The sequence below is a fragment of the Hypomesus transpacificus genome, unplaced genomic scaffold (genome assembly GCF_021917145.1).
Source record: "Hypomesus transpacificus isolate Combined female unplaced genomic scaffold, fHypTra1 scaffold_42, whole genome shotgun sequence".
Taxonomy (NCBI): domain Eukaryota; kingdom Metazoa; phylum Chordata; class Actinopteri; order Osmeriformes; family Osmeridae; genus Hypomesus; species Hypomesus transpacificus.
The window spans coordinates 2,254,299-2,271,750 of NW_025813938.1; the positions used below are offsets into that span (position 1 = coordinate 2,254,299).

General features: G+C 57.5%; 1 protein-coding gene across 2 annotated transcripts in view; it reads left to right on the plus strand.

Annotated features, from left to right (window-relative positions):
* The window catches only part of LOC124464777 (probable E3 ubiquitin-protein ligase HECTD4), a 38,758-nt gene that overhangs the window by 18,671 nt on the left and 2,635 nt on the right, over positions 1–17,452 (plus strand). For both annotated transcript variants that reach the window (XM_047016611.1, XM_047016612.1), the window contains exons 39-74: positions 126–261; positions 438–620; positions 897–1,061; positions 1,875–2,044; positions 2,386–2,501; positions 2,618–2,721; positions 2,950–3,111; positions 3,247–3,395; positions 3,815–3,894; positions 4,185–4,348; positions 4,448–4,685; positions 5,163–5,299; positions 5,399–5,525; positions 5,623–5,760; positions 6,090–6,226; positions 6,577–6,737; positions 6,913–7,094; positions 7,305–7,510; positions 7,709–7,839; positions 8,156–8,361; positions 8,563–8,742; positions 8,903–10,278; positions 10,472–10,679; positions 10,878–11,101; positions 11,329–11,474; positions 11,738–11,835; positions 12,069–12,192; positions 13,465–13,655; positions 14,068–14,214; positions 14,305–14,424; positions 14,538–14,693; positions 15,209–15,312; positions 15,624–15,845; positions 16,026–16,192; positions 16,324–16,519; positions 16,952–17,174. In XM_047016611.1, coding sequence (XP_046872567.1) covers positions 126–261; positions 438–620; positions 897–1,061; positions 1,875–2,044; positions 2,386–2,501; positions 2,618–2,721; positions 2,950–3,111; positions 3,247–3,395; positions 3,815–3,894; positions 4,185–4,348; positions 4,448–4,685; positions 5,163–5,299; positions 5,399–5,525; positions 5,623–5,760; positions 6,090–6,226; positions 6,577–6,737; positions 6,913–7,094; positions 7,305–7,510; positions 7,709–7,839; positions 8,156–8,361; positions 8,563–8,742; positions 8,903–10,278; positions 10,472–10,679; positions 10,878–11,101; positions 11,329–11,474; positions 11,738–11,835; positions 12,069–12,192; positions 13,465–13,655; positions 14,068–14,214; positions 14,305–14,424; positions 14,538–14,693; positions 15,209–15,312; positions 15,624–15,845; positions 16,026–16,192; positions 16,324–16,519; positions 16,952–17,174 — 6,974 coding nt within the window. The remainder of the gene's footprint in view (positions 1–125; positions 262–437; positions 621–896; positions 1,062–1,874; positions 2,045–2,385; positions 2,502–2,617; positions 2,722–2,949; positions 3,112–3,246; positions 3,396–3,814; positions 3,895–4,184; positions 4,349–4,447; positions 4,686–5,162; positions 5,300–5,398; positions 5,526–5,622; positions 5,761–6,089; positions 6,227–6,576; positions 6,738–6,912; positions 7,095–7,304; positions 7,511–7,708; positions 7,840–8,155; positions 8,362–8,562; positions 8,743–8,902; positions 10,279–10,471; positions 10,680–10,877; positions 11,102–11,328; positions 11,475–11,737; positions 11,836–12,068; positions 12,193–13,464; positions 13,656–14,067; positions 14,215–14,304; positions 14,425–14,537; positions 14,694–15,208; positions 15,313–15,623; positions 15,846–16,025; positions 16,193–16,323; positions 16,520–16,951; positions 17,175–17,452) is intronic.

Consider the following 17,452-nt stretch of genomic DNA (forward strand, 5'->3'; position numbering starts at 1 on the left):
CAAGGCCCAAATCAAGTAGGACTGTATCATAGTCTAACCAAACCGTCTCTAGTTAGTCAAAGCCAATCAGATTAGAGGCAGTGGTTCGGACCAATGGCTTCTCTCTCTCTCCGCCCCCTGCTCAGATCTGACCCAATCAGGCCCTTCATCAGTGGTCACGTGGCCAATAGCATGGCCGCTGAGGTCATCGCCCTGCTGCACAGCCTTCTCACCGCCCCCGAGTCCAACACGGCCCAGATCTGGACCAGCACTGCCGAGAAGGTACCAGCACACAGTATGCTGTCCAGCAGCTGGGGGGGGGGGGGGGGGGGAGTATAGTAGTGATGATGAGGAGGTGGCGTGTGTGTGAGGGGGGGGGGGGGTGCAGGTGCTGTCCAGCAGCTGGAGGGGGGGGGTGGGGGTGATGTGTGTGTGCTAAGCCTGCGGGGTGTGTGCAGGTGCTGTCCCGGGCGCTGATGTTCATCCCCCAGTTGGGTCGCTACGCTGACAGCATCCTGGAGGGAGGCTGCAGCAGCGGCAGGAAGCTGGCCAAGCTGCAGGCCAGCGGGAGGCAGGCCGTGGCCGCACTCTGTGCCCTGGGGGGCTTCAAGGAGACCATCAAGATCGGCTCCGAGGTCCAGGTGGGGCAGGGAGAGGGGCTGGGGCTGAGGGCGGGGGGTGGATGAAGGTTTGGGTGGGTGGATGCATGATTAATAATAAAATAATTATGAATAACTAGTGATCAGGTGCAAATAAGTTCAAGTATAAATAGCATAAATAAGAGGGCAATCCTGTCACCAGGCCTACCCGCTATCCGCTAGCGTCTTTCTGGTAAACATGTGACAAGGTCAGTGTCACAGCCCTGGGTCCTGAGCTCCCGGGGTCATCGTGTCTCCATCCCTCTCTCCTGCCCCCAGGTGGTGGGGAAAGGCGTGCTGGGCAGCGTGGGCGTGGTCTTGTCCATCAACGAGCAGGAGGGCATCGCCACGGTGAAGTTCCCCTCATGCGAGTACAGGAGGGCGTGCAAGTCCTCCGACGTCCTGACGGTGCCCGTGTCCCGCCTCTGCACGCCTCGCTCTGAGGTGAGGCGCCCGCCCCCTCACCTCCACCCCCCTCACCTCCACCCCCCTCACCTCCACCCTCCTCACCTCCACCCCCCTCACCTCCACCCTCCTCACCTCCACCCCCCTCACCTCCACCCTCCTCACCTACACCCTCCTCACCTCCACCCCCCTCACCTACACCCTCCTCACCTCCACCCCCCTCACCTCCACCCTCCTCACCTCCACCCCCCTCACCTCCACCCTCCTCACCTCCACCCCCCTCACCTCCACCCCCCTCACCTACACCCTCCTCACCTCCACCCTCCTCACCTCCACCCCCCTCACCTCCACCCCCCTCACCTCCACCTTCCTCACCTCCACCCCCCTCACCTCCACCTTCCTCACCTCCACCCCCCTCACCTCCACCCCCCTCACCTCCACCCCCCTCACCTCCACCCTCCTCACCTCCACCCCCCTCACCTCCACCCTCCTCACCTCCACCCCCCTCACCTACACCCCCCTCACCTCCACCCCCCTCACCTCCACCCTCCTCACCTCCACCCTCCTCACCTCCACCCCCCTCACCGCCACCTTCCTCACCTCCCCCCTCACCTCCACCCCCCTCACCAACCCCTCACCTCCACCCTCTCACCTCCACCCCCCTCACATCCACCCCCCTCACCTCCTCCCTCCTTACCTCCACCCCCCTTACCTCCACCTTCCTCACCTCCACCCCCCTCACCTCCCCCCCTTACCTCCACCCTCCTCACCTCCGCCCCCCTCACCTCCACCCCCCTCACCCCTTTCGATGTGTCCTTTCTCTCTCTCCTCCCCCCCCTCTCCTCCTCCCAGGCCCTGCCCCTCTACAAGCTGTCCATCACAGAGAAGGTGGTGCAGGCGGTGCAGTCCATGCTCCTGCCACAGGAGGGCAGCCTCTCCATCCACACCTCCCTCCCTGCGTCTGGAGACGGCTCCAGCCCTGTCATGGCCGCCGTGCGCCTGCTGGCTGAGATCAGGACCAGGTGACAGCAGAGCATAGAACAGCAGAGCCTGGCCGAGGCCTGGCCTGGGTCTCTCTCCACTCGGCCCCACTCTGTCTATAGTCACTCGACATTGTTTAAAGCTCAGTGGTTTACACATATTTTGTTTACAATACACTAAGTGTGTATGATTAAGGGGAGGTTTCCCCAGTTTAAGACCAGTCCTAAACTGAGAGAAAGTCACTGAAGATCTCCGTTAAAAATCATGAATCCATGTCTTGGAAACTGAGCGTTGATGTTTGATGGATAAATGTGACTGAATGTGTATTTCCAGTGTCATGTGACTGTCATGTGGAGTGTTTACGAGGCGTGTTGCCTTGCAGGGCGTGTCTGGTGATGGCACAGCTGCTGGAGGACAGTTCGTTTTGTGAGGAGTTCATCCAGCAGTGCCCCGCTGCTGTGGAGGTCCTCAACCTGGTGGCCCAGGAGTGCAGCCCAGGTGAGTGAACCCAGTGCACTGTATCTAGACTGCTTCATCCCTAGGTTCCTTTCTGACAGTGTGTGTGTGAGGGAGAGGGTTAGCTCCCTATAACTGTGTGTGTGTGTGTGGTGCAGGGGAGCGTCTGGGCATGGTGGAGGCCCAGTGTGAGAGGGTGAGGATGCTGTACAGAGACTGTGCCCGCCCCCCTCCCCCGCCCCTCCAGACCGACCGACGCCAGGTAGGCTCACTGCTCAGCCCTCACCCCTGATCCAACACTCCTCCATCCATCCACACACACACACACACACACACCATCCATCCATCCATCCATCCACACACACACACACACACCATCCATCAATCCATCCACCTCGAGCCGTTAGTCATAGAAGAGAAGGAACCAGAGATGCCTGAGATCCAGGGCTGAAGTCCAGTCCTCCTAACCCTCTGTCCCCTCCTGCTCCAGCCCAAGGAGGTCACCTGGTGCCCATCACGGGTCTTCCCCCCGGTGAGAGCCTGCATGTTCTCGTCCCGCCTCACCTCCGTCACCTTCCTGGCCGACCCCAGCGCCGGAGGAGGCCTCCCCAGGGGAACGTTCATCTACGCCACCTCTCCTCTACCTGTGCAGGTGGGCACCTGGAGGGGGCACCTGAGGGGGGACACCTGGGGGGGGCAGCTCGGAAGTACCCAATAGGCCTTTTATGAGAGTGATGCTGGAGAATTTCAGTTGAAGGGAAACACCCTCTTCCTCCTCCTCCCCCAGGCTCCCTCCTTCTACTGGGAGATTGAGATTGTCTCCTACGGAGACTCGGAGGACGACAGCGGCCCCATCGTGTCCTTTGGCTTCGCCACCGATGCTGAGAAGAGAGACGGGGCGTGGACCAACCCTGTGGGCACCTGCCTGTTCCACAAGTAGGAGCCTGAGAGCACCAGCTTCAGAGACGCTCTCTCTCTCTCTCTCTCTCCTCTCTCCTCTCTCCCCTCTCCCCTCTCCCCCTCTCTCCTCTCTCCCCTCTCCCCTCTCCCCTCTCCCCCTCCCCTCTCCCCTCTCCCCTCTCCCCTCTCTCTCTCTCTCTCTCTCTCTCTCTCTCTCTCTCTCTCTCTCTCTCTCTCTCTCTCTCTCTCTCTCTCTCTCTCCTCTCTCCTCTCTTCTCTCTTCTCTCTCCTCTCTCCTCTCTCTCTCTCCTCTCTCTAATGTTTCCTGGCTGGTCTTGTATTCTGGCTGCTGGAGTTCTGACCTTTCAACTTCTCTCCTCCGTTTGTCCTCCGTCTCGTCCTCCCTGTGCCCTTTTCTGTCTGTCTCTCGGTCTGTGTGCCTGTGTGCCTGTCAGCAACGGAAGGGCGGTCCACTATAATGGCTCCAGCCTCCTGCAGTGGAAGAGTGTGAGACTGGACGTGTCCCTGCTGCCTGGTGAGACAGACTCCCTCCAGCCTCGCTGTCATAAGCCCGCTCACTTCCTGTTCCCCTCTGACAGACTCCCTCCAGCCTCACTGTCATAAGCCCGCTCACTTCCTGTTCCCCTATGACAGACTCCCTCCAGCCTCGCTGTCATAGGCCCGCTCACTTCCTGTTCCCCTATGACAGACTCCCCTAACTCCGCCCCCTAGCAACGCTGTCCCCCCAATGCTACCTGCGTACTCCCTGTTTAGAACTTCCTGTGTTGAACAACCTGCCCCTCCTCTTCCTTTCCCTCTGCGTAGGGGATGTGGCCGGGATTGGCTGGCAGCGTTCCGAGGGCACGCCCCCTCCGCCCGGCCAGGCTCCCAAGGGGCGCGTGTACTTCACCTACTGTGGCCAGAGACTGGGACCCTTCCTGGAGGACGTGGCTGGGGGCATGTGGCCCCTGGTGCACATCCAGAAGAAGGTGGGCGTCCCCTACCAGAAGCCCCTCTTGTCACATTGCTCGACGAAAGGGCCGTACAAAGTCTCGTCATCATTTATTTGGTATCCTCTTCCTCTCCAGAACACCAAGATCCGCGCCAACTTCGGCTGCCGTCCGTTTGCGTACGGCGAGGGCCAGGCCCACCGCAACGCCGCCGACCTCTGCGTCGACCTGGCGGAGGAGATCAGCGCTAACTTCGAGGCCCTCCCCTTCGCCATGGCCTCGGACAGCGACAACGACGCCGGTGCCAGCGTGGCGTCCGACTCCGGATCCCACGGCCCTCCCTGTCGGATCGCCGCTGTAGCGGTTGCCCAGCAACGTACGTTATATATATTTTTTTTTTATCTTTCTCTCTTCTCCCCCCCCCCCCCCCCCCCCTGACTCCTTCACCTCGCACGCACACAATCACGCCTTACCTCACAGCCTTTAGTTCACGACACCAACTTCACTCACTGCCCTGGTCTTCAACCCTGGTCCTCAGGCCCTACTGTCCTGCATGTTCTAGAGGTTTCCCTCCTCCAACACGGTGGTAAACATCTAGATTATGCAGGGCAGGGGGGTTGAACACCTCTGCTTCACTGAACAGTCAACACTTCATCTTCTTTACGTTTGTCAGTCTGGCAGTTTAGTGTCATGGTGGGTTTACTTTCACTGCTCTGTTCTGTGTCCGCTGTGTGTGTAACCCCCTTGACCCCTCCCATGTAACCCCCTGACCCCCCCTGTGTATGTGTGTGTCTCCCAGTCGGGGACGTTTGTAAGAACTGGCTCTGTTGTCTGTCCTCTCCCGTCGGGACAGAGTACAACAGTGACTCGTCCTGCCTGTACAAGGTGGAGCTGAGCTACGACAACCTGGTGACCTCGGGGCCCGACCCCCACCCCCCGCCTATCGCCGACGACGAGAGCGACGAGGACGACGACGAGGACGTTCCCAGGGTAACGAGGAGGGTGGTGGCTTAGGTGGTTCTTCTGAAGGAACGCCACGGATTCTCTGTGCCGTTGATTAAACGTGTGTGTGTGTGTGTGTGTGTGTAGGAGGATCACTACGCCCTCCTGGTGAAGGCCTGGGAGACCAAGGTGTTCCCCACCATCCGTCGGCGCTTCAGGAACGAGGCGGAGAGGAAGTCCGGTCTGGACCAGATCAAGGGAGCCCTGCAGCTGGGTGAGCAGGAGAGACCAGCGTGGAGCGTCTCTCTCTGACAGGAAGCGTGTTGCTCAGGCAGAGAGTGACAGCTGTCCGTGGTGTGCTGTGTCTCCAGGCATGGTTGACATCGCCCGGCAGACGGTGGAGTTCCTGTACGAGGAGAACGGGGGCATCCCTCGAGACCTGTACCTCCCCACCATCGAGGACATCAAGGACGAGGCCAACAAGTTCACCATCGACAAAGTCCGAAAAGGTACCTTCATTACCCTGTTAACTACACAGGTCTTGAGTCACTCTAATGAAGTCAGTGTATTTATCTAGTCCTTTACAAGGATTGAGGGCTTCACATATGACCGTTGAACTGCACCTAAACCAGCTTAAGACACTAAAATAAGACAAGAAAGATCTCCCAGGGAAACTCATGGACACAAATGGAAGAAACCTTAGAGAATCCTCAATGTGCACAGTTGGGATACAAGAATATATATAAGAATTCTAACAAGGGTTCAATAAGTCAGGACGACATACTGTCTCTTCAGGGATTTGAAAACACAGTTGTCTCCTCCTCTCTCCCCTGTGAAGGTTTGACCGTGGTGATCCGCTGCCCCGACAGCAACAACACCAACAGCACCACAGGGGGCACGGCGCTGCCCAAGTTTGCCATCCGGGGCATGCTGAAGACCTTTGGCCTGCACGGGGTGGTGCTGGACGTGGACTCAGTGAGTGGAGGAGGCTGGGCCTCCAGCCAGGGGCTCGCCCAGAGCCCTGGTCCTCAGGGCCTCACTGTCCTCCGTGTTATAGATGCTTCCCTGCTCCCAACACACCTGGTTCAGGTGTACCAGTAGTTACCGGGCTTCTCCTGAGCTTCATAATGACCCGTTCATTTGAACCAGGAAGCATGGAAGCATCTAGAACATGCAGGACAGTGGGCCACTGAGGACCAGGTTTGGAGACCGATCACTGGTTTAGAGGTTAGATCATTTGTCTGTCGTTGATCTCTGACCTTCCCCTATGTGTGTGTGTGTGTGCCTGTGTGTGTGTGTGTGTGTGTCTTTGTGTGTGTCTCCAGGTGAACGAGCTGGTGCAGGTGGAGACGTACCTGCGGAGTGAGGGGGTGCTGGTGCGCTACTGGTACCCCCTGGAGACCCTGGAGCGCCCCCCTGCTGGCTCCCGCAGAACTGCAGCCAACGGCCTGGTGTCCCTGGACAGCAGCAACATCCAGATACACAGGTGCAGAGCAGGCGGGAACACACACACACTCTCTCACACACATACCCAAACACACACTTTGTGGACGCGCGCTCTCTCTGTCTGTCTCTCTGCCTCCCTCTCTGCCTCTCTTTCTCTCACTCACACACTCCTCTGAGCAGAGCCAGCTACAGCCCCTCCTGTGTGTGTTCCTCAGGGAGCTCCTCCGCAGCGAGAGTGCTCTGGCTCGGCTGTACTGCCGCATGGCGCTGCTCAACATCTTCGCCCCCAAGAGCCCGCACACCTTCACCAGGCTCTTCCACATCCCCGCCATCCGGGACATCACCCTGGAGCACCTGCAGCTCCTGTCCAATCAGCTGCTAGCCCCGCCTCTTCCCAGTGAGTTCAGTGTCTCAGAATCCCCCCCAAAAAACTACTACTGTACTTTTATACTTTTAGAATAAGATCCGTATATGTTTATTTGTTTATCGTTTGTACCTTCTGGCCACAGTAAATTCCGTGTTTGTGTAAACCTACATGGCGAATAAAACCAGATTTTGATTCTGCCTCTGTGCCGTCCTGACTGTCATACCCTCATGTGGCCTCCAGATGGCACCATCAGCTCCAGCTCCATCCTGCTGGCCCAGTCTCTCCTCCACAACCTGCAGGCCCAGAGCTGCTCCCCCACCGAGCTGTTCTACCAGGGCAACGCCCAGGCCATCCGTGAGTGGCTGACGGTGGCCATCACCCGGGCCCTGCACCAGGGGGAGGACAGCCTGCTGGAGCTCACCAAGCACATCTGCTGTTTCCTGCAGGTTAGCGCCGTTAGCTACTAGCTTAGGTCGCGACTAGCCTAGCTCGCGACTAACCTAGCTCGCGACTAGCCGCTTTTAAACAGTCTTTTAGTTGAGTTTTTTTTTTATACATATTTTGGGCTCGGCCAAGTCTAGGAACCTTCTTGATCGACGAGCAGTGAGTTTTTCAGTTTGTCCGTGTCGTGGTCCATCTTGTAGAACGCTCCTGAGCAGTTCACCTCGGAGGAGTTCCCCGTGTCCGAGTCCAAGGTCAGCATGGACTTGAACTTCCCCGGAGCGGCCTTCGTCATCGTGTCCTGCAAGGAAAGCCAGCTGGGCTGCCGCAAGGAGTGAGTCTGCCATGCACTACTGTTGTCGCTGTCTCTCTGGCTCTCTCTGGCTCTCTCTGGCTCTCTCTGGCTCTCTCTGGCTCTCTCTGGCTCTCTCTGGCTCTCTCTGGCTCTCACTCTCTCACTCTCTCACTCTCTCACTCACACTCTCTCTCACACTCTCTCTCACTCTCTCTCTCTCTCTCTCACTATCTCTCTCACTCTCTCTCACTCTCTCTCACTCTCTCTCACTCTCTCTCTCTCACTCTCACTCACACTCACACCTCAGTGACCTCTCAGGCCCTGACCAGCCCTCCCCCTCCCCTCTCTGTGTTAGCTCCAGCCTGTACAAGGCCCCGTGGGCCAGGGTCATGGTGTACGGCCTGGGTCACAAGGTGCGCAGGAACGGCCAGCTCAACCTGATGGAGGCGGTGTGTTACCCCCTGGACGCCTCGCCCTCCAACATGGGCCTCACCCTGCCCCCCACCACCAACCAGTACCCCTCAGTCATCATCCCCACTGACAAGATCCACATCAGGCTAGGTGAGGGAACATCATCATCGTCACTGGACAGGATACAAACAGACGGGAGCATTTTTGTATTTGATGCATTATTGTTTTTTGCACTGTGGAGATGTGGTTCTTTATATCTCCTTCTCCCCTCCCGCTCTTTCCGTCTCCTCCTCTCCTCCCCCTTCTCTGCCTCTCCCTCCCTCCCTCTCCCCTCCTCCCCTCTCCTCTCAGGTGTGTCTCCCCCTCCTGGGGCCGTGCTGGTGCTGCACTCCCTCCCTCTGGAGTTCCCCCTGGCCATGGCGTTCGCTGAGCAGCTGCTGACATGGAAGCAGGGGGAGAGTGACGAGCGCTCTGAGGACGAGCTGGACATGGTGCCCTCGTCCGTGCTGCTGCAGGTGGTGGAGCTGCTAGGTAGGCAGGGCCACGCCCAGGGCCACGCCCGGGGCCACGCCCAGGGCCCTGACCACGCCCAGAACGGTCCAAACAGCCGTCTGTGTCCTTTCTGAAAGTGTTTTTTTTGTTGCTTTTCCTTGACATTCAAGTCACCTTCTCCTCTCCCTCCCTGCTCCAGGAGGTTTACTGTGGACCACCGATCTGGCCCCCTGCATCAAGGAGCTCACCTTCCACCTGCTGGCCGAGCTCTTCCGGAAGATTCACCACCTGGAGCAGCGGAAGAGCCCAGCAGGCCTGTCCAGCTCCATCGCCCTGCTGCTCAACCCCTGTCTGGCCGTCCTCATGGCCCTGCAGACGGAGCTACGCAAGCTGTACGACCGCGAGACCCAGGGCTGGGTGTCGGCCGGGACTGGCCCCGCCTCCTCCGGGGGCGTGGCCTTAGCCCTGGGGGCGGAGCAGAGCCGTTTCTCCACCTACTTCCACGCCCTGATGGAGGTGTGCCTGGCCGTGGCGGAGGTGACCCTCCCTCTCAGCGTGGGCGGGTCGGGGGTGGGGGCGCTGTCCTCCACCAGCGCCCCCAACCTCAGCGACTCGTCCTCCTCCTCGTCCTCCTCCCCGGGTCAGACCCCCCAGAGCCCCAGCCTGCTGTCCAAGCGCAAGAAGGTCAAGATGAAGCGCGAGCGGGCGGCGGCGGTGGCGGCCGCGGCGTCCGGCAAGCGCGGCTCGGGGGCGCGGCCGTCGGAGAGCGACAGCGCCCTGCTCAACATGGCGGGCGGCAAGCCCGAGGACATGCTGTGGTTTCACCGGGGCCTCACCCTGCTGATGATCCTGCGTCATCTGGCCAGCAAGGACCCGCAGGGCCTGAGCGTCACCAGCGACGCCGTCAGCGACGCCTACCAGGCCCTGGTGGGGCCCACGGCCCACGGACGCCTCCTGGTGCTGTCTGGCCTCCCCAGCCACCTGGAGGAGGGCGCGGTGCGGAGCGCCATCCGCAGGGCCTGTAACGCCCACGGGGGGCTCTTCAAGGACGAGATCTTCATCCCCCTGCAGGAGGAGGAACCCCGGAAGCCCAAGGTCTCCACCCCTCAGGACCCCAAGGTGCCCCCGGACCCCCCCGCCACCCGGGGCACCGAGAGCCCAGACAGCTCCAGCAGCGCCACCCCGGCCATGAGCGTCAGCGCATCAGCCTCCACCAGCCAGACGTCCCTCTGCAGCTCCACCCAGGGCGTCTCCCGCACGGCCAGCCAGCTCAGCGTGGACCAGGAGCTGCTCGCCGTGCCGCCTCTCAACCCCGCCGCTGCCGCAACCGCCTTGGGGGGCGCGGGCCCCCAGCCCCCCTCCCAGCCCCAGGACCCCCACACGGTGTCCAGTCAGGAGAGCCTGGACACGTCCCTGTGCAGCACGGGCAGCCTGGGCAGCCTGGGGAGCCTGGGAGAGGCCCCAGAGAGCACGGAGACGGCCTCCGTGTCGGAAGGGGGGTCCATGTACACCGTCACCTCTCTGGACAGCAACGCCACCGTGGCCCGACCAATCAAGGGCTACGCCGTCATCGAGGTGGGTAGAAGCAAGTTGAAGAAAAAAAAAATTGGGGGGGGAAATAACATTTCAGGTTTCAAATATATTCGGGGGAAACAAGTTTCAATTTTTTGGGGGTGGAGGAAAGTTGAAAACATATTTTGTGAAAGTTTGGGGGGGAAAAAAAGTTTGGAAATTCAAAATTTCAAATACAAGTTTGTGTTGAACTTAGGTTCGCTCGCGGGCAAAAGTGGAGAAGATCCGTGCCAGCCTTTTCAACAGCAGCGACCTGATTGGCTTGTCCAGCCTGGAGGGGGAGGAGGAGCTGATGGAGCTGACCAATGAGGAGTTTCTGACAGCCTCCAGCGTCAACCAAAGCCTGTTCGACACTCAAGGAAGCTCTGCCCTCGAAGACTACTTCCTGGACAAGTCTATAAGAGGTTGGTTTGGCACATATCAAGAGGGTTTGCAGGTTCAAATCCTCCCCCTGTACGTCGCTTTGGGTAAAAGTGTCTGCCAAAAACAAATGAACAATGACATAATCATGATTATAGATCATTCATAATTCCACCAAATGAAAACATGATGACATCGATGAGAGCCGTCTGTTCTAAACGGAGCTGTTCCACGTTGCCCAGGCGACAAGCTGGTTCCGGGGGCGCGTGACGTTCTGACGGACATCTTCAAGAGCTGCGTCCACTCGGAGCAGATGCTGAGTCTCACTCCTGCCAAACCCCTGAAGGTGGTGGACATCTTCCTCAGCAAGGAGCAGATCAACTCCCAGACCCCCGGAAATCTGCTGCACACTTTCTTCACCAACGTAAGGCCTCCTAAGAAGGTTCTGGAAGACCAGCTCACACAGGTACTTTTCTTCATGTATGTGTGTGTCCAAAGTTATTTTTTGTGATATTATATATATATATATATATATATTGATAATCAAGTTAAAAAAAATGTTTAAGAACGTTTCGAAAAAAAATATTAAAAAAAAATAACAAAAGTGTCCAGTAGTGTGTGTCGGGTCCTCGGGGTTCACCTGACCAGACCTTCTCAACCCTGTTTTTATCGAACGTCAAATGTTTCTTCTAGATTCTCCGTAAATACGGGACGCCCAAACCCAACAAGAACAAGTACAGCAAGGCAGGCAAGGAGCAGCACCAGGGCAAGGTGGTCAGCACCAAGAGGACCATCACCAAGCCCCCCACCAAGGAGAAGTCTGTGCTCAACAGCGTCAGGTAATCTGATCAGAGGAATTCAGACAGGTTTATCAGTGAAAAAATTCCATTGCTAAGTGCCGGCTGACTTCAGATACAGCCTGCTTTAAAGGCTTACGATCACCAAAATCGAGATAGAGATATCAGATAGAAATGTCCCTGTTTTCATCACTGCGGTTATCTCTGTCTGCCCCCAATAAATGTGAGGATTTACTCAGATAAAACTGCAGAACAGGAAGTGTTTAGATAAGGAGATAAGTGAGGTTTTGCTCGCGTCTCCCCAGGACGGCTCTGAGTGAAAAGAAGACCGTCCTGAAGCCCAAGTCTCCTGAGAAGTCCAGACCTGAGGACACAGACAAGTCTCCCGCCAAGAAGCCTGAAGGTGAGCCCTTCCTGCTGTTATATACCTGTAGCAATATGTGCTGTGTGTGTGTTGACTGTGTCCTTAATAATCTGTATCTTTATATGCACCTGTCTAAAGATCATGATCGGTTAAATTGACATACAACCAATCGCAATCAGTACAGACAGTAGAGACAAACGGATGATTAAAGGGCACAGTAAAAAAAAAAAAGAGTTGACAATTTCTTTCCTGATGTTGCTTAACTGTCCCAGTTCCAGAGGAGAAGTACCTCACTCTGGAGGGCTTCCACAAGTTTGCTGTCGACCGCGCCAAGCAAGACATCCGTAGCATGTGGAGGGCTCTTCTAGCCTGTGGTTATGACCTCCACTTTGAAAGGTTAGCCCCCCCCCCCCCCCTCCTGCTCCCCCCCCCCTCCTGCTCCCCTCACGCTCAGCTTGAAGCAGTTAACATTCCTAGCGGTGTACGCAGCACACACACACACACACGACTGCAGCGCGTTCAAAACAGTCGGGGCCTGGAACACCTTGTGCAGTTACGTCAAACCCCGCCTTATGTCAGCAAATGACAGTGCTAAACACGCGTGTGGGGACTGAACACGTGGAATATGTGAGATGGCAACATGATTCTGGACATGACCACTGATGATGATGCAAGACCAGGGGAGTGTACAGTCAGCATACACTGTCTTAGCTTACGTTTACAATAATATCCAGAACATCAACTACACACATCAAGTCTTGGGACATCATATTTTGAGCAGGTTCTTGTGCTCTGAGTTTTAGTGATCTGTCAGGAATGAAACCATGTGAACATGTAATAGATGTAAGGGACTTGTTTTGGCAGTTGGTCGAGATGAAGTTCAAAGGAGTGCAGCGGGGGGGGGGGGGCTGGGGGCTGGGGAGTGAGGGGTGGGGGGGTGTCTGTGTGGAGGGCAGATGGTTCACGGGGTGGGAGGGTGCTGTCTGTGTATCGTCCTGTAGGAGAACAGAGGGGTTAACTGTGTCCTGTAGGGTAACAGAGGGGTTAACTGTGTCCTGTACGGTGACAGAGGGGTTAACTGTGTCCTGTAGGAGAACAGAGGGGTTAACTGTGTCCTGTAGGGTAACAGAGGGGTTAACTGTGTCCTGTACGGTGACAGAGGGGTTAACTGTGTCCTGTAGGAGAACAGAGGGGTTAACTGTGTCCTGTAGGGGAACAGATGGGTTAACTGTGTCCTGTAGGAGAACAGAGGGGTTAACTGTGTCCTGTAGGGTAACAGAGGGGTTAACTGTGTCCTGTAGGAGAACAGAGGGGTTAACTGTGTCCTGTAGGAGAACAGAGGGGTTAACTGTGTCCTGTAGGGGAACAGATGGGTTAACTGTGTCCTGTAGGAGAACAGAGGGGTTAACTGTGTCCTGTAGGAGAACAGAGGGGTTAACTGTGTCCTGTAGGGGAACAGACGGGTTAACTGTGTCCTGTAGGAGAACAGAGGGGTTAACTGTGTCCTGTAGGAGAACAAGGGGTTAACTGTGTCCTGTAGGGGAACAGACGGGTTAACTGTGTCCTGTAGGAGAACAAGGGGTTAACTGTGTCCTGTAGGAGAACAAGGGGTTAATTGTGTCCTGTAGGGCAACGGAGGGGTTAACTGTGTCCTGTGCGTGTGTCCAGGTGTACCTGTCTAGACACCAGGCACGCTCAGAAGGCCTGCAGGAAGTGGAGCCTGGAGATGGACGTGGCTCTGGTGCAGTACGTCAACAGGCTGTGCCGTCACCTGGCCATCACCCCCGCACGCCTCCACCCCCACGAGGTTTACCTGGAGCCCAGCGACGCCGCCGACCCCCGCGTCACCTGCCTGCTCAGTATGTCACCTTTGTGTGTGTGGTAGAGAAAGTGTGTGTGTGTGTGTGGGGGGTACAGTGTGTGTGTGTGGGGTAGAGTGTGTGGGGTAAAGTGTGTGGGTCTGTGGTAGAGTGAGAGAGTGAGAGAGTGAGAGAGTGAGAGAGTGAGAGAGTGAGAGAGTGAGAGAGTGTGTGGGGTAAAGAGAGTGTGTCTGTGGTAGAGAGAGTGAGAGAGTGAGAGAGTGAGTGGGGTAGAGAGAGTGTGTGGGGTAGAGAGAGTGTGTGGGTTAGAGAGAGTGTGTGGGTTAGAGAGAGTGTGTGGGTTAGAGAGAGTGTGTGGGGTAGAGAGAGTGTGTCTATGGTAGAGAGAGTGTGTCTATGGTAGAGAGAGTGAGTGTGAGTGCCTGCGTACTGACCGGGCCCTCCTGTGCAGACGTGCCGGTGGAGAGCCTGCGTCTGCGCTTCGCCCTGCTGCAGTCTCTCAACAACACCCTGGAGAGCTTCTTCCTGCCCCTGGTGGAGCTGAGGCAGACGCACACCTACCAGAACAGCATCGCCGCCCTGCTGGCCGAAGCCAAAGGTCAGAGGGCAACACTGCAGCTCTTATCTACCTCGTTGAGAAGGACGCTGGTCAGCAGTCCATCTCACCTCTCCTCCCCTCTCTCCACAGGCCTGGTCTTCTATGACACCAAGGTGACGGTGATGAACCGTGTTCTGAACGCCACGGTGCAGCGCACGGTGGACCACGCCGCCCCTGAGATCACCCTGGACCCTCTGGAGATGGTGGGAGGTGAGCGACCTGGAGCGAGGCCACACCCCCAACACCGTCCACGCCACCAGACCCCCCAAGGCCAGCCTCGTTAACAATGTCTGTTTCTGTGTGTTTCTCTCTGTGTGTCCCAGGGGAGATCCGCACCCCAGAGAACACCTACTTCTGCCAGGCTGCGCTCCAGCTCTCCTGCGTGCCCTCCTCCCAGCTGTGTGTGAAGCTGGCCAGCGGGGGAGACCCCACCTACGCCTTCAACATCCGCTTCACCGGGGAGGAGGTCCACGGCACCAGTCAGTCTCCGCCCGCCTCCAGCCCTCCTCCTCCTCTCACCTCCAGCCCTCCTCCTCCTCTCACCTCCAGCCCTCCTCCTCCTCTCACCTCCAGCCCTCCTCCTCTCACCTCCAGCCCTCCTCCTCCTCTCACCTCCAGCCCTCCTCCTCTCACCTCCAGCCCTCCTCCTCCTCTCACCTCCAGCCCTCCTCCTCTCACCTCCAGCCCTCCTCCTCCTCTCACCTCCAGCCCTCCTCCTCCTCTCACCTCCAGCCCTCCTCCTCCTCTCACCTCCAGCCCTCCTCCTCCTCTCACCTCCAGCCCTCCTCCTCCTCTCACCTCCATCCCTCCTCCTCCTCTCACCTCCAGCCCTCCTCCTCTCACCTCCAGCCCTCCTCCTCCTCTCACCTCCAGCCCTCCTCCTCCTCTCACCTCCAGCCCTCCTCCTCTCACCTCCAGCCGCTACACAGACACTCCACGCCAGCGTCCAGAAAGTCACCTGCTAATCTCTGGTTCTTCCTCTGGTTCTCCGCAGGTGGCTCATTTAGACACTTCCTGTGGCAGGTGTGTAAGGAGCTGCAGAGCTCCGCCCTCTCCCTGCTGCTGCCCTGCCCCAGCGCTGCAACCAATCGCAACAAGGTACGTGCCTGGGCTCCACCCACAGAACTCTTCTCGGCGTCATTTCGACGCCACCTCCTCGATTTCGTGAACCTAGACAAACCGAGCTGTCCTCAATGATCCACCTGGGTGACACCAGTGTGGGGATCAGATGGCTGAGCGGTTAGGGAGTCGGACTATTAATCAGAAGGTTGTGGGTTCGATTCCTGGCCGTGTCAAATGACATTGTGTCCTTGGGCAAGGCACTTCACCCTACTAATGTCCCTGTACTTACTGTAAGTCGCTCTGGATAAGAGCGTCTGCTAAATGACAATGTAAATGTGTTCTTCTAGGGGAAGTACATCCTGACCCCTTGTCCAATCAGCTACGCCGAGGAGCAGCTGCTGCACTTCTTCGGCCAATTGCTGGGCATCGCCATCCGGGCGGACGTGCCCCTGCCCCTGGACCTCCTGACCTCCTTCTGGAAGGGGCTGGTGGCCGAGCCCCTGGACCCTGAGCTGGACCTGCAGGAGGCTGACCTGCTCACCTACAACTATGTCAAGAAGTTTGAGAATGTGAGACACACACACTTGCACACACACAGACGGAGAGACGTGTGTATATTTTGTTGGAGGAGGGATCACGTCTTTGCTGCATGTCTTCCTTTCTCTCTTTCTTTCTCTCTCTCTCCCCCCCCCCCCCTCCTTACCCTCCTGGTGCCCCTCTGACCCCCTGTATGTCCTCTGACCCCTCAGGTGAGCGAGGAGGCGGAGCTGGAGGCTCTGTGTGCGGAGATCTCGTCCCAGCAGCACTCTGGGGAGAGCCCGGACTCGCCCAGCCGGCCCTGCTGCACCTTCACCTACGTCACCATGACCGGGGACGAGGTGGAGCTGTGCCAGGGGGGACGCCACCTCTGTGTCAGGTACCCCCAGACCCCCCTCCCCCCTCCACCCCCCTCCCCCCGTCTCCCTCCCTCACCAGCCCCGACCCCCCTTCCTCACCTCACACTGTGTGTGTGTGTGTGTGTGTGTGTGTGTGTGTCCGTCCGTCCAGCTGGGAGAACAAGGACGTGTACGCACGGGCGGTGAGGGCACTGCGCCTGCGGGAGCTGGAGAACCAGGAGTGCACCAGGGCGGTGCGGGCGGGGCTGGCCTCCGTCATCCCCCTGCAGCTCCTCACCATGCTGAGCCCCCTGGAGGCCGAGCTGCGCACCTGCGGCCTGCCCTCCATCAACCTGGAGTTCCTCAAGGTACATTTAGTCTTTTAGCAGACGCTTTTATCCAGAGCGACTTACAGTAAGTACAGGGACTCCCCCCCATAAGCTGCAGGTGTCTTAATGTTTCATTACCACATGTAAGGGGTTTGTGCACAGAGGGGATTGTCGGGAAAGAGATGGCTGCTTGAGGAAGCTCCCATTTATGAACCGTTAGCTGTAATAATCCATAAATGAGCCGCACCGTTATATAAGCCACAGGGTCGAAAGATGGGACAAAAGGCACGGCTTATAGTCTGAAAATTACGGTATTCAAATACATAAAAAAGGTCCACTTCTTGCCCACCTCCCAACAACCCACACACAACCTTTGAGCCATCTGTTGATAGAAAAAAAACAACAAAAAAACAAGTGACGTGATATTTAGTCCATGTGTGCTCAGCCAGTGACCTGAGTGTTCCTCCCCAGGCCCACACCATGTACCAGGTGGGGCTGATGGAGACTGACCCGCACATCGAGTTCTTCTGGGCCGCGCTGGAGACCTTCACCCAGGAGGAGCTCTGCAAGTTCATCAAGTTCGCCTGCAACCAGGAGCGCATCCCCTTCACCTGCCCTTGCAAGGACGGGGGGCCCGACACCGCTCACGTGCCCCCATACCCCATGAAGATCGCCCCTCCGGATGGTGCCGCAGGTACTGGACAGGGAAACGGCGAAAACATCGATTCACGCCTCTGTATTTGTGTGTGTTTTGTGACAGACATCTTATCCCTGTTATCTCCATGTCCTCTTTGGGCTGTTGGTACAGGAAGGTCTGATAGTGATTATCGTCCAGGCTCATAGTGTCTCTGCCCCAGACAGACTTTGAACATCCTCGTTTCTATTTTTGGGTGTCCCCGGCCTTTATTGTGTCTGTAAATTAGTTCAAACAGTGAGACAAGCGAGTTCCAGTACTCAGCGGTTTGGTTCAGA